At 39.8% G+C, this 24664-nt stretch overlaps 1 protein-coding gene across 4 annotated transcripts in view; it reads right to left on the reverse strand.

The window, feature by feature from the left end:
- Positions 1–23763, reverse strand: part of LOC120108582 (ABC transporter C family member 2-like) — a 40635-nt gene extending 16872 nt beyond the window's left edge. For 2 of the 4 annotated variants that reach the window (XM_039122226.1, XM_039122228.1), the window contains exons 1-16: positions 23495–23763; positions 22713–23174; positions 21937–22115; positions 21442–21481; positions 21060–21219; positions 20817–20931; positions 20648–20728; positions 20488–20512; positions 19194–19250; positions 18291–18356; positions 13757–13831; positions 10678–10785; positions 10051–10185; positions 8444–8550; positions 8266–8359; positions 7933–8100 (exon numbers count right to left, since the gene is read on the reverse strand). In XM_039122226.1, the coding sequence (XP_038978154.1) occupies positions 7933–8100; positions 8266–8359; positions 8444–8550; positions 10051–10185; positions 10678–10785; positions 13757–13831; positions 18291–18356; positions 19194–19250; positions 20488–20512; positions 20648–20728; positions 20817–20931; positions 21060–21219; positions 21442–21481; positions 21937–22115; positions 22713–23045 (1743 nt within the window). In that variant the 5' untranslated portion in view covers positions 23046–23174; positions 23495–23763. Of the gene's footprint in view, positions 1–7311; positions 7837–7932; positions 8101–8265; positions 8360–8443; positions 8551–10050; positions 10186–10677; positions 10786–13756; positions 13832–18290; positions 18357–19193; positions 19251–20487; positions 20513–20647; positions 20729–20816; positions 20932–21059; positions 21220–21441; positions 21482–21936; positions 22116–22712; positions 23175–23494 lie in introns of those variants that run through there. The other 2 variants (XM_039122229.1, XM_039122227.1) reach the window with 2 other exon arrangements.
- Between the last annotated feature and the right edge of the window lie 901 nt (positions 23764–24664).

The raw sequence follows: 24664 nt of genomic DNA on the forward strand, positions 1-24664 counted from the left end.
GGCATTGTAGAGTTCCCCAAAATCAGGGCAAGAAAAGAAGTCCTCGATGAGTTTGTCGAATCCCGTAACATGCATAGACATGGTTGAGTGTATGGTTACTCGACAGCTCAGTGCATCAGCAGCAGTGTTAGAGGCACCTAATGTGTGTTTGAGGACAAAAGTGTATTCTTGGAGGAACGCAACCCATTTGGCATGCCTAGAGTTTAATTTCTTTTGGGAATAGCGAAGAGCTTCATGATCAAAGTAAAGGACGAATTCATTGGGCAGCAGATAATGGTGCCAATACCGAAGAGCCTAGACGACGACATAGAATTTCTTGTCATAAGTAGAATATTTCTGCTTAGCCTTGTTTAACTTCTCATTAAAGTAAGCTACGGAATGGCGTTCTTGGCTGAGCACCCCACCTATACCCAGGCCAGATGCATCACACTCCACTTCAAAAGCCTTGCTAAAGTCGGGCAGGCGCATAGCTGGCGCCTCCGTCATCATCTTCTTGACATCATGAAACGCTTTAGCAGCAGCGCTGGTCCAATGGAAATCGCCCCTTTTGAGGCAATCAGTAATAGGGGACATAAGCGTGTTAAACCCCACAATGAAGCGATAGTAGAAAATGGCCAGCCCATGAAAACTGCGAACCGCACTGAAGGTGTTGGGCTCGGGCCATTCGGCTATCGCAGTGACCTTATCAGGGTCGGCAGACAAGCCCTCCGATGAGACAATGTAATCCAAGAAGTTGACATGAGAAGTGAAGAATGAACACTTCTTAAGGTTAGCATACAGTTCCGCATCTCATAGGGCGGTGCATACTTGTCGCAAATGAACGAAGTGTTGCTCTCTTGATTGGTTGTACATGAGGATGTCATCAAAGTACATGCCATGAAAGGTCGTAGTACTTGTGTCATCACCCTCATAAAAGTACTAGGAGCATTCGAGAGACCAAAAAGCATAACCAACCATTCATACAGGCCATCTTTTGTTTTAAAAGTCGTTTTCCACTCATCACCTGGGCGGATTCGAATTTAATGATAGCCACTCTTTAAATCAATTTTGGAGAAGATCGTGGCGCCTGCCATCATATCCAACATATCATCAAGGCGAGGGATGGAAAAACAGTATTTAAACATGATTCGGTTGATGGTTCGATTATTGTCGACACACATCCTCCATGTGCCATCCTTCTTGGGAGTGAGGGCAGGTACGGCACAAGAACTTAAGCTTTCACGAATAAACCCTTTTTGTATTAGCTCGTCAATTTGCATTTGCAGTTCAGCATGCTTAGAAGGATTCATTCGATAGTGGGGTAGATTAGGCAGAGTAGCTCCCGGAACCAAATCAATAGCATGTTGTATGTCACGCAAGGGCGGTAGATGATCCAGGAGGTCCTCAGAAAAAACTTCCGGAAACTCCTGAAGGATAGAATGGCTTTCAGATAGGAACTCGCTCGGCGTACTCGGATGGTTTTCTGGGGCAAGTACAACAAACACCATGGAATCACGCAAGACTTCCTTTTCAAATTCGGCAGGGCTCAGGATATGGAGTAACTTGCTCATTGGCTCAGTTTTCTTACCCTTGTCAAGTGTCTTGGGCCTTAAGGGATTAAGTTCAATCCCCGTGCCCTCAAATATAAAAGAACAAGAATTAGAACAACCATAGATGGCGACATCAAGGTCGAACAGCCAAGGTCTGCCCAGTATTAGGGATTACGTCACACCAGATAATGTCTGTATAAGAAAGAATTTGAATTGGTACGAGACACCTTTTTTTGATTTGGATAGAAGACGTATCTACCCAGGAGACCTTGTAAGGTCGGGTCTGAGGAGCAGGAGTCAAGCCCAAACGAAAAACAATGTTTGAAGATATTGAGTTAATACAACTTCCACTATCAGGGGTAACCTTACAGTCCTTGTCCCCGCACGTGAGATAAGTGTGGAAGATCGAAGTGCGTCTCCAGTCATCAGGTACTGTAGGTTGGGCGAGAGCACACCGTCCTATATGCAAAGCGGACTAAGCAGAGTCAGTCACAACTGGTGGAGTCGTGCGGATACAACCTAAATTGTCAGGTCGTTCTTCCTGGTCATCATCGACGTTGTGGATGTCATCCAGATTTGGTTCATAGATTTGTTCTTCCACTTCGCTAGAGTTACCCTCTTGGTCTTGTGCCTTAATCACAAGAGATGTATTCGCACATTGTGATGCGACATGTCCAAAACCCTAGCATTTAAAACATTGAATTCGAAAACTCGACTTGAATGGCGTGTTGTAAGTCACGCAAGGACGGTAGATGATCCGGAAGGTCCTCAGAAAAAACTTCCGGAAACTCCTGAAGGATAGAATGGCCTTCAGATAGGAACTTGCTCGGCGTACTTGGATGGTTTTCTAGGGCAAGTACGACAAACACCGTGGAATCGCGCAAGACTTCCTTTTCAAATTCGGCAGGGCTCAGGATATGGAGTAACTTGCTCATTGGCTCAGTTTTCTTCTCACCCTTGTCAAGCGTCATGGGCCTCAAGGGATTAAGTTTAATCCTCGTGCCCTCAAATATAAAAGAACAAGAATTAGAACGACCATGGATGGTGATATCAACGTCGAACAGCCAAAGTCTGCCCAGTATTAGGTGACCCACATCCATCAGGATTACATCACACCAGATAGTGTTTGTATACGAAAGAATTTGAATTGGTACGAGACACCTTTCTTTGATTTGGATAGAAGACGTATCTACTTAGGAGACCTTGTAAGGTCGGGTTTGAGGAACGGGAATCAAGCCCAAACGGAAAACAATGTTTGAAGATATTGCGTTAATACAACTTCCGCTATCAATGATAACCTTACAGTCCTTGTTCCCGCACTTGAGATAAGTGTGGAAGATCGAAGTGCGTCTCCAGTCATCAGGTATTGTAGGTTAGGCAAGAGCACACCGTACTATATGCATAGCGGACTAAGCAGAGTCAGTCACAACTGGTGGAGTCATGATGCGGATACAACCTGAATTGTCGGGTCATTCTTCCTGATCATCGACGTCGTGGATGTCGTCCAGATTTGGTTCATAGATTTGTTCTTCCACTTCGCCGGAGTTACCCTCTTGGTCTTGTGCCTCAATGACAAGAGATATATTCGCACATTGTGATGCGACATGTCCAAAACCCTGGCACTTAAAACATTGAATTCGAGAACTCGACGTGGGGGCTTCACCAAGAATGCCCTTGCCCTTAGGGCTCGTTTGGTTCGCGGGAAGCATTTTCCTTCCTAGGAATATGATTCCTGGAAAACAAATTCCTAGGAAGAGGATGCCTAGGAAAGTACTTTTGGCATGTTTGGTTGACCATGGAAAAGTGACAAATTTCCAAGGTGCTTATGTTTGGTTGGCCATCCACTTTCCTAGGAAAGTTATATATAATTTCTATTATGCCCTTAATAAAAATTAGGTTTTTAATGCCTCTTTAATGCTTCTTTAATGCTGAAGGGACTTTTTGGGAAAAAGTAAAAATAGAGTGATTCCCGCCTCATGGGAAAGTAACTTTCCCATGTTTCTCATGGGAAAGACTTTCCCATGAAATGTGGGAATCACATTCCCATGGGAATACAACTTTCCCTTCTCTCTCCTTTGAAAACTCCAACCAAACAAGAGGCATCTCATTACTTTTCCGTTGACCACACTTTCCCCCCTTCTTTTCCCGCGAACCAAACGAGCCCTTAGTGTCCCGGCTAGGGGTAGGGGTGGAGAAAACAGGTTTAGAAGGCGTGGATCCCAGCGAAGGTCGGGATCCAGAAGGGAGAGCACTGAAGGGTGGCCCCCGAGGTCAAAACGTCGAGCAAATGTAGACCTGGTTACCTGCTCATAATTCTGGACGAATGTGTAGGCCTAGTCGAGGGTGGATATTTCTCGAAAGACGAGTTCCTTCCTAAGCTCATCATTAAGACCTCGTCGAAACTGGCTCAGGACCATACGTTCACTTTCTGCCACATTACATCGCATCATAAATTCGTCAAACTGGGTGATGTAATCACTAGCGGACCGATTACCTTGTCGCAAAGTATTCCATCAGTCGAGAAGATTATCTTGGTAGCTTAAGGGTAGATATTTCTCCTTCAGTTTCTCTTTCATCTCTACCCAATCGGTTATTGCATGCTAATGTCTTCTAGCTAGCGATTGTTCGGTGCTTTGCCAAAAAAGTTTAGCTCGACCAATGAGCTTCATCCTGGCAAACCAGACCTTCTTGTCTTCAGATAAATTATACCACTCAAAGAAGTCCATTTCATGCAACCAATCTGAAAAAACCTTTAGGTCTAAGTGACCATCAAAGGTGAGAGCCTCAACCCGAATGTCTTTCATCACATCATCATCATGGTCATGAGGGTGTCTAGGATTCACGATATAGCGATGACCTCAGTCAGCATTAGGAAAAGTGCCTGATCCTCTAGGGCAAGGGCAGGCATGGTGACGGCCGAATAAAGGTATATTGTCAAAATTGACCTGCCGAACAAAGCCGTGGGCAAGGTATGCTGAACCGGTACTCATCGATACATCGATACAGTCGGTCTGGCGAACCTTGGCCATGGGGTTCTAGGGTTTCATCAAAGTCTAGACCTGAAAAGTGGGTTTCGCTATCATCTTTGGCTTCAATGAGTCGCTGTAGGGAGGACTCAACCGACTCGAGGCGGGCATCGGTTTGGGTAGACTTAGTGGTTAAGTCTTTGACTGCTTTCAGGAGGGCTTCGATGCGGACATCCATGGTAGACTAGGTGTCGGAATGTGGGATGACAACCACTCCGAAGGTGCATATGATGACTGAATGTAATTACTTGCTAGCCTAGCAAAGGAGGACAATAATGACGTAAGGTTGTCCTAATGCAAGCAAGGACGATGAAAATGCAATGTGTATGCTCAATATAACACAAGACTACGCCCTAGTAGATAAGTATGTCAAACTGGAAACCAGTAGGTGATGCAAGCCAACAAGCAGCTGTAGTCTAGTACAGATATCCAGTGGGTTGCCGGGTATCACGGAGCCTTGTAGGTCTCCCAGCAAAGGTTTAGCTCTACAATTAATAATAAAGAGGGCTACAAAGAGGCTTTCGGTGTGTATTGTGTGGTGGGTGAAAACATGTGTTTCAAATGTTCAGGGTGTAGCACCAAGCACAAAACAACTAGTATATGCCAAATTAAAGTAAGCAAACTAAATTTTCAGGAGAGAACAAACCCGATCTAGCGAAGGGCGACGACCCAAGTGTAGCAAGTCGGCTCACGCAAATCTGGTTGCATCGCAAGAGAGAGGAGGAAGGGGCTGCATAGGCCTGTAGGATCTGCCTGCCGGGCCATGGTCCAAAGAGAGAAGGAAGGCAGGTTGAAGTGGGCTCTGCAGGGGATTTGCAAGCCAGCGGGCTTGGGCCCATGAGGAGCAAATCGGGATGGGCCCAGTGCGTAGGGACTGAAAAGCGAGCAGGGTACGATGCGGGTTCGGCCTGGTGAGGTGAGCGGCCCGTGATAGAGAATGAAGGGTATGGTGAAGGGATTGGGGTTTTGTGAGAGGAGATCGGGGTGTGAGGTGGTGGGTGCAGATGGTGGGCGACGGTGGGAAGGCGACGGTGGGGAAAAAGAGAGAGGTTGGTGGTGAAGGCGGCAGTGGGGAGGGCGACGAGCAGCGGAGCTCGGAGGGAAGGCGGAGCGGAGGCGGTGGAGAAGCGGCGCGATACAGGCGGATGCGAAGGAGAACAGGAAGTGGCGAGCGGCTGGGCGGCGCGGTGGTGGTGCGGCGGAAACTGGAGGCGGTGCAGCAGAGCCGTCTGAGCGGCTGCGCGTCAAAGGCAGCGGAACAGCGGAAACCCTAGCTCTAGAGTTTCTTCTTCGTTGGGAACAGAGGTAAGCAATTTTTTTCTTTTTTTTCTTCTCTTTCTTTTTTTTTGGGGACAGCACATGCAGGTCACATGCTTCCTCCTGTATTTTTTCACGTGCGGCTCAACACGTGCGGGAGTCACGTGCAGGTCACGTGACTCTGTGGAATTTTTTTTTCCGGAACGAATCCGAGTTACCAACCCCCCCCCAAAAAAAAAGGTTAACGGGTCTGGTCCTTACCCGTTAACTGATTTCAAACTTCTAGATGGTTTTCGAGAGGTCATGTTGAGATTTGCACCGGCGTTTGCAAGCGGATCTCCACGGACTGCAGAGGCAGCCAGCGGCCGGTCACCGAATCCGGCCAGTGGTGGGGACTTATCTTCCCCGCGACTGCTACAGCAGATCTGAGGCCGCAAGTTCCTCTTTCTGCTTTCAGTGGGACTGAGGGACAGAGACGATAGAAGAGAGGTGAGGCTCCCTCTCTTATTGGCAACACGAGTAGCGCGCAGCCCTTCAACATGCTCCAGCGTTCGCGGCGCAATGGATACAGCAAAGACCTCGTGTGGCAGCCAGAAACGTGGAAGCGGAAGCTGCTCTGCCACACACCAGGGCCTGTTGCTTTGGCACAAAGGCAAAGCACGGGCTCTGATAATAAGTTGATGCAGGACGACAGAGAAAAGAAAGGGGAAGGAAGAAGAGAAGAAAGGAGGCCGTTCATTTTGTCAATCATTCATTTATCCTAATCAAATGAATGAACCCCTATATATAGGGTTACAAAATAACAAAAGACCCCTCCAAATAGAATAATCCTATAAAATTCTAAAATAACAATATGCAAATAAACCCAACCAACATAAAATAAAATAACATGAAATCAAATTAGTCCAGCCACAACGAAAGTGGCTGGACCATCCTCCTGCGACCGCAGTAGCCCCGCGTAACAGGCGGTCTGGTACTGGTGTCCGTACCAATAGTTTTCTGCAGAAAAGTCCAATTTAGTTGTAAGAATGGTTGAGGAGTTCTAGGGCCATTAGCTACTATGATGAAGTCGATCAAGGATCTTCAAATATGGGAATACATCAAGATATGAACATTGTAAGCTAACAGGAGTCATCTTTGGACTCAGATCAAATAGTCCAGACACACAATGCTTGGCAAAACTCAAAAATAAAGGTGAAGCCCTTTGTAAGAGTAATCCTACCTTCTGAAGGAATATAAAATGTTAGCAATCATCCTTTATTAGCTCTTCTTAATACCATCAACTTCTCATATTTGGTTCCTTTTCCTACCTAAATGCATCACATATTCATCCATATTTTCCAGCAAAATTTACCATTCTTACCAAATAAAAAAGGCTCCTGACTATCAAATGACTAAGTGCAGTCCATGGTTTTAACCAAAAATAAATCGAGTAATAAAAGCAATCACATCGCCTTCTCCAACATCAGTTCAAACAACTTTGCTTCTTTTTCTTTTTCTTTTTTTTTTAATCTGGGACTGGAGAAAACCTGGCCCAAATCAGGTGAGAACAGGACAAATGAGATAAATGTGGGACTCAGTGATACACTAGTTATTGTGAAAGATTACTAATCTACAGTTCATTTGAAACTAGAAATTTTACAAAAAGATGCATTTCTGACATAATGTAAAGGAACCCTCCCAAAATTGGCTGGTAGAAAAGGTTCTTCATTTGCACTTTGTTATATGGTACTCTGCAATTATTAATCCAATATCTTTTTTACAAGACTAAGAGTTTTGCTTTCTTATAATGGAAATATTTAGGTATACAAAGCGAAAAGCCAAATCGGCCATTTCAGAGATAGGATGCCAGTCTAGCTAAGCCCAAGTACAAAGATAAAATTTATATATATTTGATATTAGGTCAGCTTGCAAAAATTCACTTAGAATCCCAAAATTGCAGAAAGTATAATTACTGAATTCAATTGCTCACCAACAGGAACCCACGTTATTTCTTCAAGCTACAACCAATGATAAATTGTTTGCTGTAGTTTTATAACCACACAAAAAACAAAATAAAACTTGCTTCACCATAATTTTTCCACGAAAACACAAAAGAATAATGAGGAAGAGTATTATACCTGAGTTATCACATTAGGGAGCATGAACAGAGGAAACCTTAATACCGAAAACAGTGACAGTGACGTAAATGCTTTTGCAGGTGTCAGATCCCCCCCAAGTAAAGAGTACATCCCAAATGATGAGACTGTAACAACAACTGGTATGCTATTCAGAATAAAACTATTGAACTGCAAAAAAAACAAAACATGCCAATTAGTCATAAACAGTTCTGTAAGTCGTAACTATGTTAATCAAAAAAAATAAAAAAAGAAATAAGGGATAAGACCAACATGGCCAATATTAGATTCTGTCATTCCATTACAAGCAATAAATAAAGAATGCTTTGGACTTACTGCTGCTAATAGCTGAGCCCTACGGAACCATGAGAGCTCATCATTGCGAATGCTCTGCACTTCTGACTGGAAACTTTGCTCCCACGCATAACATCTGCCCGATAAAAGATTAAGAGCGCACTCACTCAAGGATTAAATTTAAACAAGAGCAAGATATCACAATCAAATGGCAGCATACTTCACGGTATCCATAGCAGCCAATATCTCATTCATAAGACCAATGCGCTTGTCAGTACATTGCAAGCCCTCCTTTGACAGTTTCTTCATTTTGCTTATTACAAATGTCTGATGCCAGAAAGGAGCCAAAAATCAGAAACTGCAAGAATATGATGCAGGATGTATATAAATATGAAGGATTTTAGCAATATAGCGCAGGTTGTATATAAATCTGAAGGAAATTGTATTCAGGGACTTTGCAAAAAAAATTTGTCTAGCAAAAGAAAATGGCTGGTTACCAATCATTCTAGACATAGGACAAGGTGTAGCCTGGAGATACTTTAAGGTCTAAAGTTTAAACTCACTATTTTGGCTATCGACAGAATATATATATCGCTTAGCTTCCTTATTATGTTAATATAACACTACTGATTTTTGCTTACCTCTGTCTGTCAGGATTTGGTTCATGTGTTTAAGTGGAATCTGAAAAAAAGATGAAACAATTGGCAAACAAAAGCCAGAAAACGAAGGAACTTGACATTGAATCTCCGAAAAGAAAAAAAGTTCCTCTTCAGATCAAGGTTCAAAATATCAAGTATTAAACCTATAACTACCAAGGGTTGGCATGGTGTACACCGTACCAATGACCCGTATCGACAAAGCGCATCAACCAATACACTTTGACCATGATAACGTAGCCCAATTGAGCTAACAGAAAGCTGGGCTTGGTCCACTTGACCAGCCCAAATATAGGAAACAGCCCAGAACGAAAAAAAAAAGAAGCACATGCTCAGCACGTGCTATGAGAGAAGACTCTCGATAGGAATCTCCTTCCTCCTGTCTTCACTGGAGGAAATTTGATGCCGAGGCAGATTCCTAGCGCCCACCTTTGAGCGCCTCCTCCAACTCTTTAATGACCCCTCAACTCCCTTCGAGCCTCACTACCATCCACCACCAAACCATCACCAAAGAAACCCATCTTTTCTTCTTCTTTCAGAAGTCCATCACCGTGCCCGCCAGAATCGCAGCCACAACTCGCCGAAAATAAGGTACAAACCCCTCAACCTTCCAGCAAATCCTCCTCCACATACTCCATAGTTCTTAAACTTGGGATTCCGACCAGATTGTCACCGAATTTTATTTGGAAAGGAGGGGCTTTGTTCCAATTTGGATTACCCTGTTATCAGCCATTTTCTCTAATTTTTTTCTTCTTTGGTGGCAATTGTCGCTATTGACCGTCAGCACGTACCATACTGGTACCGGCCCCAACCGGTACGGTTCGGCTGTGAAAAACGGTTCCGATTCTATAGAGACCGGAATCGGCCATTTTCCGCTGTGTATCGGTGTGAACCGGGCAAAAGTGTTTTAAGGTCTAGTTCTAGAAAGATAATAGCACTAAAGTCCTTAGTCTGATGAAGGGCAAGGATCAAGTTAGACTTTAGGAATTAAGTTCTACATCTGGGTCTAGACAACAAAAATTGTGACCAAACCCTGCCTAACAACAATCCAACCAGATTGACACCATATCCTTCCTCTGCATCAGCACAGTATTTATAGGCAAGAAGATTAATCTGAATAAACAAACTCAAAACAGCATAAATAAAATGAAATCACTAACTAGAGAATTACCTGTATTGGGAACATGAGAACCAGCATAAATGAGCCAACAAGTGATGCAGCACCTAGCTGTTTGTACAACAGTACAATAGCTATGGTAATACGAAAAGGAGCCGACCATACATTGTGAAGCTGTTGGCAGACTTGCTGCAAAAAGAGTGACAAAGTACATATCAAACATGCATTTATTTATATGCCTAAACATGAAGAAAAATAGTTTACTGTGTGTCTCATATATTTTACAACACTAATATCATTTGGAGGGTCCACAATCATCCCATACTAATCAAGTTTATTATTTAAATGAAAATACTAGAAAAATTAGAAGTGAATTATATACTAGTATTGAAGATGTCATGAAGCCAAGAGAAGCACACAGAAGTTTTGAAACTATATTACAGTAATCATGCTGAGCAGTTGTTTATTATTGTATGCTATAAATCTTCAACTGATTTGCATGTTACTCATGATACACCGAATAACAGAGCTAGAATGTGCCCTTTTAATTTACAAAAAAAGTGGCAAGTCATGCATTTATAGTCAAAAGTTACAAACTTAAGTCATGAATAGCTAATTTGGAAATAAGATAGAGCATTTTATTTATGCATAACTATTTGGGAATAAAGTGAGAGAAAATGCCTGGAGTGCTTCTGCATCAGTAGTCATCAAATTTGTTATCTTCCCTGTTGCAAATTTCCTACGACCCACATGTGATAGTTTTAGTGATTTGCGAAAAACAGCTGCAACCTACAAAGGAGATGAATTTACCATGGAAATCAATAATAGCAATCACAGATTGCAACCACATAATCAATAATAAGGGCTAAAGGGAAACATATGATATATTTATTACTCATAATAATTTATAATCTGCCTAAAGCAGCCAAGACTTAATCAACAGAGTATGAGTGATAAACCAAAGGATTTGAGAAGACAAATAGAGAAGGGGAAGGAGCATTATGTAAGCAGCAAGCTCCACATTAGCATATGACCACATTTTTAACTTACCACTTTCATCGCTTGAGTGATGAGGTTAACATGATGTAATCGAGGAAAAAACACTGTCTTTATCTATAAATTGTCATACAAAGTTAAAAAGGGCATAAGAGTGGAACTATGAGGAACTATGACAATAAATTAAGAAGTCAGGCATATATTAGTCTGAGAGAAGGTTTGCTCCATATTTGATTTTTCTTTTTAAGATCAATTTCCGAGGCTATAGAAAGGGCTATCATCATACTATAAGGAGGTTCTTGCATAATTTTTAAAGAGAATACAGATTTTTAACAGCATAATTCAAGGCCAAATTTAGTGGTGTTGAAAACATACAGAAAATTTGAGTCAATTTTTTTTGAAATTATGGTACGCCATACTATGCTGAACTGAACGGTACAAGGCATACCGCACCGGTATACGGTATGGAGAGTGTACCAATAGTCGGGACACCAAACTGGCCCCGTACCTGGCGTACCGACATCGCGACATGGAGCCACCAGTACGAGGCCAACTTCCAAGACGCTGTACCTTGTTTGAAACACTTATTTCCATAAAATCGGGGTTACAATATCCCTTTTATACACCTTAGTTATCTCTTTGTAAGTTGTGGAATCCTGAGACAAATGGTGCATATGGAGGGGAAAAGAAATATATCTACATTTATTTTTTGTGAGTGCACAAAATTTTCTAACAAAAAATGAGGGTCAGGAAACATTAAGAAAACACTCGTGACTAGAACATGAGAGAAAAACAGAAATACATACACAAAATATGAGTTCTGGTAATACTCTAATCATTTTAAAAAGTAGAATATAAAGGAATCTCATATCTTCTATCAAGCTGTAATAAATTATCAAATAGTTGGATTCAATTGTTTTCCAACATAATCTAGGTATGGAAATGCAGTAGAACAAAAATAATATAATATCTTGGGTATACCTACTGCCAAACTGGATCTTTAGTGACATTGGGACCTTCTTCTACATGGATAACTTATTTCTGAACTCCCTGCAGATCTAATAAATCAGCTATTTCCAACAAATCATGTTGGTTTTAAACAATTACTCAAAGTCAGAGGAGTTATACAATATAGTCTTTCTTGGTGCACAAGAAGCAGGTTAACTGTGCTTCTATACTGGGAGGACAGTAAAAGGTAATGCACCAGATTCTGCTAATTCTCATACAAAAGGATTAAATGATATAAGCAATGAGAACCTAATTCTAGCATAATATAATCAAGACCTTCCTCTCCTACTGGTTCTTATCATAAGATCAAAGTAGGCATATGCCTTTGCTAGCATCAATCATGTAATGCAGATAACAGATACTTGAAGCATAAAAATATAGTTTGCCATACCAATTGGTACTAGTGCTGTGAGGACCCGTGCGGGCGTGTGTTTAGTCCCACATCGGTTATTCGCTGGGTAGATCTTGGATACTTATACAGGATCAAGGAACCCAAACAATAATGATATCAGAGCGAAACCGGCCCATAACCTATGTGGACTAGGGGACACTGCAACACGGATCCATTGGGGCTGACCACGGGCCAATCGTGGTGTTTATGATTAAATTTGAACCTTTAGCCTGACGAGGACGTCAGGGCTTAAACGGGGGGAGTATGTGAGGATCCGTGTGGGCGTGTGTTTAGTCCCACATCGGTTATTCGCTGGGTAGATCTTGGGTACTTATACAGGATCAAGGAACCCAAATAATAACTTCCGGCTAGCCATTTTGGCCGAGGTTCTGGGTTGTTACAAAATGGTATCAGAGCGGACCCGGCCCATAACTTATGTAGACTAAGGGACACTGCAGCACGGATCCATTGGGGTTGACTACGGACCGATCGTGGTGTTTGTGATTAGATTTGAATGGATTTGAACCCTTAGCCTGACGAGGACGTCAGGGCTTGAACGGGGGGAGTATGTGAGGACCCGTGCGGGCGTGTGTTTAGTCCCACATCGGTTATTCGCTGGGTAGATCTTGGGTACTTATACAGGATCAAGGAACCCAAACAATAACTTCCGGCTAGCCATTTTGGGCGAGGTTCTAGGTTGTTACAAGTGCAAACCGACCGTACCATACCATACCGCTGCCAAACCAGTACGCAGTTCGAGGGGCATACCGACACTCGGCATGCCGAACCGGATACTGTACTGGCATACCGACACTTTAATAAGATGGTACCAATACGTAATCCAGTACCAAAACGGTGAATCTTGCATAAAATTTTGAAAAAAAATCCACCAGAATGTTTAATATCCTTTCATCTAGATTCATTTGTGACTATAAACTCTATTAAAGTTCATTACCTTGCATCTGTCTTCTATATAGATCAATAGGTGAATTACTGCTTGTATTTGTATCGTAATACTTGTCAAGTATAAGAACAAGTGTGAAGAAACCCTTCCTCGTTTCCATTTCCACAACCTTAATTTGCTGCCACAGCAGCAACCAAGTGAAGCCAGCGACCTGCTCTTCTTACTACTACCATGTAGACTCTTCTTGGTGACTTCAAAAAGCATGATGGTAAGGTAGCATGGACAAATATTGCATTAGATAGGTATAAATGAGAGCAAAGGATTCCTAGGATTATTACGATAAACTGAATGGGGCTTTGCTTTTATCATTACAAAATACTCAAGCAACAAGATTGGCTAATGTACTTAATACGTCTTAAAATATCATTATAGACAGAAAAACATTAAAAACTGAAATGTACCAAGGTAGACCTCAGTCTGAAGCCAACTCGCATAACATTCTGAAAGTACTGTGCTTCAAATAGTGCACCCAATGCCTGATTAGTAAAATTTAGGTCAGAAAAAAGAGCTTAACTTCAAAGTATTCTACAATATACCTGCAAAACTGAAGACATTTGGAAGATTAAAATTTAAAAGTATAGCCAAGTAAAATTCATCCCAACTGCAATATCAGCATCCCACTATTTCAAAAATATTGGATAAGGATTCTGTTGGCCCTTGGCATGAGTGTTATGGTTTTATATTATCACAGGATCACTTACTGAAAGCTACTTCATAAAAGTGATGAAACAACTATAGGTTTTGAAATTTAGGTCCAAAAGCAGGACTAGCAATTTGAAATCGAAGATCTCTTCTCATATAATTTGATCTCTATAAACACAAATTTTTTGGATAGTGATATATTTTCAAGATCAAAACCCCGCGAGTACCAGGACCACTCTCGCGATGCAGGAAGGAAGAAGGGAGAAGGGAGAGGATTATCAGATGAAGCACCTACATGTCTGTTCTCAACTTCCACTTCGGCTGGCAATTTTCTGTATCAAACATCACATTTTTATCTATTTCACATTTCTGTGGCATGAAAATGTCATATTGCTAATTCTTAACATAAGGCTGTTTAGCCGATGCCATTTTTTCCTATTTTTGACAGCCACTTTGAGGTTAGCGAATCAACTGGGGTAAAACAGAGTCTGACAATTGTCATCTTTTGACCTTAACCATTTTGAAATTTGAGAACCTTCTTCCTTCACTTTGATTGGGAGTTATTTCTAATTTTCTTAGTTTATTAACAAAATCTAGTCTTCACCATGGTCCACGTTATGTGTCATAGGCCTGAATTGAATCTATCAGGACATTCAAGCCATGGGAATGAGTACCTATAGGAAGTTTATGATTAGTATTTTCTTGTACCCTCGTTTTTACGGTTATCTCCTAACAAAATGAAGTATCACCATTGCTGGCTCAAGATCACCACATATTAATAATGTTTGCTCCTATTCCTTGTGGTCAAAGAGAGACATACTTCAACTTGGGTGGTCAATTATGCTGCCTCTGATTCTAGCTAAGTACATGCACTATGAGGGGTATAATTATTTTAGTTTGTACGAACACCATTGCTCATGTTTTTGATTTATTCTTCTTATTAACAAACCTCTCTGATCCTTGTGTACAGATCTGAGTTTTTATAATCTCTCTATATGGCATCTTAGTAGGGGTCATTTTGGATCCCTTCTCTTACTCTCTTATCCTTGGGTACAGATATCAATTTGGATCCTTTCTCTTACTCTCTATGTACACCTCATGAATCCTCTTGGTCCATAATGGTGCCTATTTTTGAGAGTTCTCGATTTATTGTCCTAAGCATTTCTACACTTAGAAATTCTCCTAATATTATCTTCTGTTTATGCTCCACTAGACGCATTCCCTGAGCTAGACATTGTATGTCACATAAACAAAGGTCCTCCTGTTGCACAATTAGCCATGCCCCTGAATTTCTAGCCAGCCCCTAACTCTTATACACTCTAGTTTGGTCATTTATCAAAATCATTTATGTTCATCATGAGTGCACTCCAATTATAAGGTAATTCACCACCCTTTCTGGTATGCATGAATGAGAAGATTCAAGCTCTTCAATAACACACATGAATTTCATTTCCCTTCTATAATGAAGGACAACAATTGTTGCATATGGTCTACATGATCATGAGTTATTTCAAAGGTTCCTGGAGATTCAAAAGCAAACTAGTTATTAAGACATATGAAATTAACTAGATAATAAAAGTATCCTTGCCCCATGGTGAAGATGATCATCACCGGTTGTCCCATTCCTCGATAGTCCCTGGTGCATCTATTAAAAAGGCATAAAGAGTGCCTTTCCTCATAGTGATTGTTCAAAGGAGAAGTAGAATCGCCTACTCTATCATGCAAGTTTAAGTGTTTTTCATGGCTTTATTGAAATGCCAACTACTTGGTAGCATTGCATTTCTGCTACTTTTACTGATAAAATGATTATTTTTCAAGTCTGAAAGCTTTCATCGTTTGCAATTGTAAAGCAGCAACTCTATTGTCAGTTTGAGCATGATTTTCTGTTTGATGCACTAATATAGCATCGTCTGAAAATTCTAGATATGGTGAGCCACTTCCAAATCCTACAAATTAATTTCAGCTTCTAGATGGTTTCCTCTACTTGACACTAGCTAAAATTGCTCATAACTCATCTGGTAAGCCATTTATTGGTACTCGGCATTCATGCACTCGAAGAAATCCTATGCAATTTCTTGTAGCTTTAAGTAACCTTAAATAACTGTTCCACTCATCTACTCATCTACTTCTATAGTGAAGCTTCAAGCATTGATTGGGCTAGAGTTTATTCTATTCTATGGTCCACTATTCCCTTTTCTGCCTGTTTGGATGCTTTGCATCTACTGCAGATAGCTTACCATCAGAGTGGATGATGAGGACATCAGAGCCCCTCATTCAGATGATGGAGTCAATTAGTTGCTGGTCGAGTCAATTTGGTTTGTTTTTATTGTAGTCAAGTCAGTAGGTTAGCTGTTGAGTCAAGTAAATAGATCAATTGATCAATGTAAGTTTTTGGGTGTGATCAATTGGTTTAATGGTCTAATGCTGGTAAGGTTTAATTTGGTATGTAATCAATTAATTGACTTAGTCAATTAATTGAAGGATCCAAGTTTGGTTAGTTGTTAATTGTTTGACTTGGTCAATTCATGATGTAAGGCCTATATAAGGGAAAAGCACATTTTATTTAGCCTTGGCTCTTCCTTCTGATAGCCTGGATCAGTGTTGTTTGTAAATTTTTTGGAAAGAGAACCGATACCTGGCCGTTGGGAAGGCCTTCTTCGGCCTTCCCCTTCAGTGGCATTCAGCTTTTAAAGCTGACGCCACCCCACAGCGCCCACGCAGTAGCAAACAACGCCCGCTATGGCATTATTGCCACAGTGGGCCACTAGCCCCCAACTCAAGGCGAACCGGCCGATTCACACCGAGTCCGAGTCAAACCGGACGAGATGGTTTCGTCCGGTTCTGGCTGGTATTATTGAGGTTCCTTCTCCTACGAGGCCAGAGCTGTTTTTCTATAGCAAACCAACCTAGTCTAGGACCGGATCGGCTCGATTCAGCCTGAACTAGGAAGTACGGCCCGGTTCGTCGATCCTTGATCCTAGCCCACCAATTTGCATCTTCCCAAAGAAAGGATGAATGGAGCATGTGAGGAGTGGGTTTCTACATTGACAACATTACCCCCCATTAATTTTTTTGACAAACCCCTAACACTTCTTCTATTTTTCTATTTATATACACTATTTTTAGTTAACTATTCACATAAAATTTATTAACTATTTAAATTAAATTATAAATTAATTAGTTATTTATATGATTAATATATATAAATAAATAAATTCATATAATTAATTTATAAAAATATTCATTAAATTAAATTAAACTTAAGTATTTATATAATTTTTTATATAATTATAAATTATAAAGATCATAAGTTTATATATTGCCCTACTTTAATATAAATAAGTGTTATAAATTGATCATAATAATACTTTTTATCAAAGGGTAGTTTAGTAAAAATGTCATAAAAATATCATCCATCCTTTCCTTTATTCCTCCCTCCTATACCAAACAAAGAAGGAAATCATACCCGTCGATCCTTCCATGTTTCACCAAACAAACGGGAGGATGGATGAAAGACCCATCCATCCTCTCTCTCACCCATCCTTTCCTATCCATCCTTCCTTCAATCCATCCTTTATACGAAGAGGGTTAGAGACACTAATTTGCATATACCTTTCTCATGTACTCACACATTATACGCACATTTATCACACTCATACACTAAATTAATGGGATATAGCCCATTGTAATTGTATTCTCGGAATTCATCCTAACTTGGAAAGGTATAACCTGCCATTTCTTGTGTTCATATAGGATAGTATGGAAATATTAATAGGCACTAGATGCGATCGTATTTCTGTAACATTTCAGAACAACTCAAGCAGCCAATTGCGCAGAAGAGAAGTTAGGTTTAGGTGATAGAATAAAGGAGTCAAAATCAAACGCATGAAATATGGTTTGCACGTCTCTTAGTCCAAATGAAAATCGGCACCATTTCATAAAATAAGCATTTACATAAAATAATGGCTCATAGACACTTGAAATATAACAGAAGTGCCCATGCATTCTCTTAAGACTTTATTTTCTGTTAAATAGGTTTCTGACATATAGAGTAATTTTGACAAAATCCAAAGAATAGTAAGGGTCAAAAAGTTATAAAACTTCTTAGAAATATTTTAACAAGCACTAGCACAAGTATGGAAGCAACTGATATATCAAAAATATGCTGTAAAAACCTTCTAAATATATGTCTTTTCCATTTATTCATAAAATCAATAAGATAGTAAATGAAGATGAAAAGGCATACCAAAGGAGAGATTAAAAATGACACAAATTTTGAATATGGTTCCATACCACTCCAGCAAAAATTCCAAAGGCATAAATGTAGCCATTCCAAGATGGATCTTCTTCTTGCATAGACTGCATATTATAACAAAAACAAAAAGATTCATCACACCATATGGATAGATCTAGTAAATTTATATATAATAAAACTGCATAATTGCATAGGTCTACTACCAGATAAACTTATGACAAATACAAGAATCACAAATGCAATGCATGTCAGGATTCTCAAACAAGAAAATTATCATCAAATCAAAAGTGAGTGTAAAATTTAATAAGATATAGAAAAAATAGCAATTAATATACTGCCAGATTATGTAAGCAGCTAAGGTCCTGGGCACATTTTGATATAATGGATATTAAATTGTTCAAATACCAAAAATAAAATTAGAAAATATAATGAAAAACTAATTAAATTTCTGTGCTGATCAACTCTCATTAGCCAAACTTTTATATTAGTTAACAATTTATCCATTATAATTATTTAGTAAAGATAGAAACGAGAGAAAGATTTTGAAGGGAAAAAACAAAGAGACATGATATTTTACCTATTGATTACATGATAACACCAAAGAAGATTTGCTACCATATTTATGTCTGCATACTGTTAAAACCAAATATATCTAACAAAAAGCTAAATAACTTTTATCTCATGCTTTATGGAGGTTGCACAGATCTAGAATATTAGAATATACTGCAACATAGTAAATATGTGATCAACTGACTTCTCGTCTCCATCCATTATATTATGCTGAATGAGATTTTGGGGCTTAAGCTGTTGGCAAAGAGACAGGAAAAAAAAATATTGCAGAAAAGAGATAGAGGCAGACAGATCTAGGTAAGGTCAGATAAATAAATAAGCAGATAAAGAAGTATCTCATATATTTATTTGTCAGCAGAAAGAGAACTTACCTCCAAGAGGTGATTCAATATTAGTGGGCCCACAAATTGAGAAGCATCATTACCAATCTGCAAGGTGAGTTAAAGGATAAAGTAACAAAATTATTCATGAGAAAACATGAAAACATGAAAAAACGGAAGTAATATTATTCACTAAATGGATAACTACAATTTCTAAAGATTGATTTTAAGGGTTAAAATGTCTAAGTAGAAAAGAATCCAGAAATGCAACCCCTCCAAAATCAACAACAGATTTTCCCTACAGAGAATTAGTACACTCGAGTGAGGTTTCCATCAAACAAACATTATTCACAACAATTGTAATGTGCATGACCATTTTAGTACATGAGTCCCGATAAGACAATCTTCAAGGTTCCATACCATGACAGATCCTGGACGGGTAATAATAATGCAAGAAGTGAAGCGTCCAGAGAAGAACACATTATATACAACTATCGTTCTTTATGCCCTTTCACGTAGCTTATTAAAACAGTACATAACTATTCAATGTAAATCAGTGTCTCTAAAATACAAATAAATCCAGACACTATTATATTATCCCTATTAAAAATTTTGAAACTGATATTCTTAAGTAATGCTATCTTGCGATTTATCCAAATTCCATTAAAACCATATATCTAACATGTTAAGTCTTATGAAAATGCAACCATTTAATTGGCACTAATAACAGGCAAAGCTAGGAGACATTGGCGGCCCTGAGTGAGAGAACTCCACGAGGTGGAAATATGAATTTGCAAGAACCAAACTCCTTTCTTCGAGACTCACCTACCAAGTCTGTAAGCATGAGGTAGTATAAGAAAGTGTCAAAGATTTAGATATCTGTAAAGAACTTAGAGCCACAAGATTGGACAGATCTTCTTGGGTTCCAATAGACAGATCTGGACCGTAAACATCTAGGAGATATTTCAGAAGAACTATGAGCCCCTCCTGGGTGTTTTGTCAATTCGATCCACCACATGCACATATCAATGGGATCTAAGAATGTCAGCATCGTTCGCTCTATAATTTGTACTTGAGGGGCCCTAGAAATACATCTATTTAGACAATCTCAGACTAACTTGTTACATAAAACTAACAGCAGTAAATTTGTAGATACCTAATGATAATACTATCATCCACAAGCTTTTGCACATGCATTAAACAACTAAATTTAACTGATCTCAGCAAATAGATACTACCAAATTTGTTGTACCCATGTTGGTTTCCAGTAAATTCACAATATTAATTTCATAAACCATAAAATAATTAAAAAATGATCTACTAAGACAGTGAATTTATTACTTACCTTGAAAAATCCTCCCAGCCAAAATCTGTAGACAAATTAAAAGTGCAACTGAATGTTTCAGATAGTTGATTTAACATGAAAGTATTTTATAAAATGAAATGAAATGGAACACTTTATCTCCAGGAAATATGGAAGGAAAAATGAAATTATCAGTTCATACCTTCCCCCAAGACTACGATGCAGTGCTCTCAAAAGCCATGGTTTGGGTCTCTGGGATTCTTCAGCCCAGCATTTCCAGAACCTGAAACAAAATTATGTTATAAAGATGACACAATATAGAGATTGGATTTCCAAGAGGAAACTGGTGCAGGAGATGACACAAAAAATACCTGCTATTCAATGTCTCTGTCTGATCCCATGTATCTAATTTCCAAATATCCTTCTCAGTAATAGGCCTTTTATACCCTTGTTGCATGAGGGGAGTCATCCATGAAAACAATATCCCTAACAAAAAATATTGCAGCAAATATCCAAGACAGACACACCAGTTAGTGAAATGAAAATTTATCTTACCTGTTTATCGTAATGGTTAATATTATAAAGCACTTAATCATATCTGTCATTGAACTCACTGGACAATATATTGCCATGCCTCTCGGGACAAATCTGCTCTCCCCCAGGAAGTGCTTCATAACCTGTGTTGTCAACAAACACCTCATTTCTAATTGAAGTATATCCTGGGTAAGGATTCAAACTGGGAATATAGACCAGCATTAGGATTCCAAACAAAATCTGCATTAAGAAAATTATATCCTTAGCGCAATTTTACATGCTTTGAAATAAATATCGAAGAAGTTTGACCTAGATGCTAAACCAATCAAAGGAAATAACATTGTGAACAAAGACATCCAGATTGCAGAGATTAAATTTTTGAATGAATATTGACTCAGGCCCACATAGGCTGTTATCACTAATTATTGTATCAGTAAGATATATCAAAATAAATAGACAAACCTGGCTTGCTATCTCACTAACATACAAATAGAAGATTGACCTGCAAAGACAAACATAGATATCAACAATGTTTCTATTCCACTTAAATGCATAAAAATTGCTATTGGATAGGAGAAGACATGCAGGTCAAAGTCTGCCCTGCTAGTAGAAGAAACTTTGAACAAATGAAATTGGAGTATGGTGCTATGATTCATTTTATAACATGCTTGTGAACTGTGACAGAGACACCAAATACAGTTTCTCTATTACATATGGACTTGTTTTCACATGATGTTAAAATGGTATTGTATGCTGTTGCATGTCAACACATGAATGGATAAATACATAGTAACTACCCAAGAACTTTCTAAATTTTCACTTTCAACAAGCCGAACAGAAATTTTAATTTTGGATGCCATCGTGGCCTATTGCATGATTAAATGGGAAGATAATAGCTGTTATGAAGCAGATATGCTAATGCAGTTGCAAGTAACTAAATATAACCAACTAACGTACCTATCATAATACTCTCTCACTGAGAGAACAAGATTGAACATAGAAATTTGCCCAATCAGAACGTAGATAACTGCAAACCGGACGTACCACCGGAACTCACAGATGTAGATTATAGCCTCTACTCCAATCATAATAAGCACACAACACCAAGAGGAAGCCTCAATGAGCAGTGAAACTATCTGCAAAGTAGGAAGGTGATGACAGATAAAAACAACAAATTATCTAGAAAAATAATCCATGTCAAACTGCAAAACAAAACCAATATAATAAAAGCTCTTTTCACAGATACAAGAATTTTTGAAAGCAAGGGAAGGAATAAGCCAAATGTACTATTCACTTCAGGGCTGTCTCTCAAATAGGTTGGAAAATTTAGGGAGCGGGGAGGGCACGAGTGCAATGCAGGCATGTCAATTTAAAGTAGGACTTGATGTTAGATCATTGCATACTAATTCAGCAGCCACAGCATGTTTAAATTTTAGAAATCCTTTTCAAATCTCATCTATGGTTTCAATTAGGGCCTATTGCAGCCTTCAACAAATACGACTTCTATACTCATCTAATCTATTGAATGGTCCCTTCAGAAACACGTTTCTATCATTTGAATTAGTGGCAAAAGATAGGCCAAATTCATAAACTCTTGTTCGCAAATTTATGATAAAAATGTAGAATACTAACTATTTGGTGAACCACGCACATGGGTTGAAATTTGAACACATACCAACCAAACAAGAGCAGCTTTATGAATCCAAGAGCTAAATTAAATTTTAGTAACCTACCTCAAAGGGAGCAAGACTAGTCTGTCCATCCAGATTCGCAATTGACATGCCCATAATCAGCCTAAGCAAAGGCTCTGCAGTGCAGTACGTGGCCAGCAGCCCCAACATGTAATTGTAAGCCCGGGACCTCAGACAGAATCTCCGAATAGTGAAATCTTTATTGGTCCTCCATATCCGGTAGACACAAGCAGCGAAAAGAACCAGATGGGAGATGCAAACGACCAGGGTCTCGATGCCGCAGGGCGTGTATGCTCCAAAAGCATTCTCCACCGCCGTCGTCCAGACCCCGTCCTCGACCGGCCAGCAGTACCAGGCCAGCGGCTCAAAACCCATAGCTGAAGACACCAACCTCTAATCACTTCAGTACTAACTACTAACACCTAATTCCGTCTCTGCCTCACACTCTCCTCTCACACTCAAGCAGCCTTATACTGCTCTCTCTCTCTCTCTCTCTCTCTCTCTCTGCAAATAAAATAATTAGGAAAGATAGTTAAAAAAACGTTACTCCTCCAATTACATAACTGTAATAAATTCAGCATATAATAAGCACGTATTAATTTACTTCATTTTCCTTTCCAAAAAAAGGACTATGAAAAAGTAAGTGTACAGAAACGACTCAAACTCAAACTGTTATCCATAAAAATACAATCTTTAACCACAAAAAAGGGGGAAAAAATCAAAAGATAGGGTAAAAAAGTCTCTAATCGGAACATCAAATAAGAAACACAAATTCCAATTGGAATAACAAGACTCCTTTATATATCTCCAATTGCTTCATCTACCTTCGGATCAGAGAATGAGTTGGTTTCCATTTCCGGTCCCCCTTCCGAACAGAAAACGGAGCAGCTCTACCAAGAACCGAATCCAGACACCAAATCGAACCATCTCGATCCGCGAGAGAGGAGCAGTCCTACCTCCGTTGGTAGAGAAGAGAGAGCCTTTGAGGAGATTCTCCAAAAAGATCTCCACCCCAACCCCAAACTTTTCTCCTCCCTCTCTCTCTCCCTCGAGCTCTCGCTTGCAATATCCCGGGGCTCTCGTCCAGAAAAGATGGTTGGAAACGGATTTATAATAACAAAAAATGACTTGGCGAAAATAAATGCTTGTTGGCTCTTGTGGGCCCACCCTTCTCCGGAAAGCTAATGTACAGACTATTAACGCATAGTAATCTCCCTGCTATCGTACAATCTACAGCGCAGATGTACTCATATTGGTATTATGAACGGTGGATCTCTTATACGCATATAGATTTTTATGCGAAATTTAAGAAATAGAATGATGGAGGACCCCTTGCACCTAGGTATTGGCGCGAAAATTTCGTCCTATTTAATGCCTTCTTTCATCAGCTGGCTACCATTAATTATTCAACTACTACCATGCCGACATCCAATCGCGGCACTGGAAATATGGCGCATAAGTGGGGAAATGGGTCCCGTGGATCGGTTAGTGGGTGCGGCGGTGGTGCAGAGGAATATGGTTTTAATATAATTTGTGCTTTGGCGATCTGCTGGCTGACTCGCCCTCCTTAGGAAAAACCTAAATGGTGGGGTTTGTGTTTGGGTCTGCAAGGGGGTGGGGACCAGAGATTTTGGAGTTACTTAGGTTTTGTTGGTTTTGTTCGTATTTAATTGTGTCACATCCAATCATGTAAGAACAAGCCCACTGCTGCACGATTTAAAATTGGTTTGATTGGAGATCATAGTAGTCTTAAAATAGTGCCATAGTAAAATATTGGACATCTCGATTTCGAATTGAACTGACCTCTTTAACTCCGGTATAAACCGAGGTGGATAACTTCAGCCCCAAGTAAAAGAAAGAATATTGGACACTTCGACCTCAGATCGGACCGACCTCTCTGACCCCAGTATAAACCGAGGTGAGCAATTTCGGCCCCATCCGAGTATCTGGCCAGCCGAAGAGCGGATCGACTGAGGAGGGGATTGATACGTGCC

The sequence above is a fragment of the Phoenix dactylifera genome, unplaced genomic scaffold, assembly GCF_009389715.1.
Source record: "Phoenix dactylifera cultivar Barhee BC4 unplaced genomic scaffold, palm_55x_up_171113_PBpolish2nd_filt_p 001408F, whole genome shotgun sequence".
Classification (NCBI taxonomy): domain Eukaryota; kingdom Viridiplantae; phylum Streptophyta; class Magnoliopsida; order Arecales; family Arecaceae; genus Phoenix; species Phoenix dactylifera.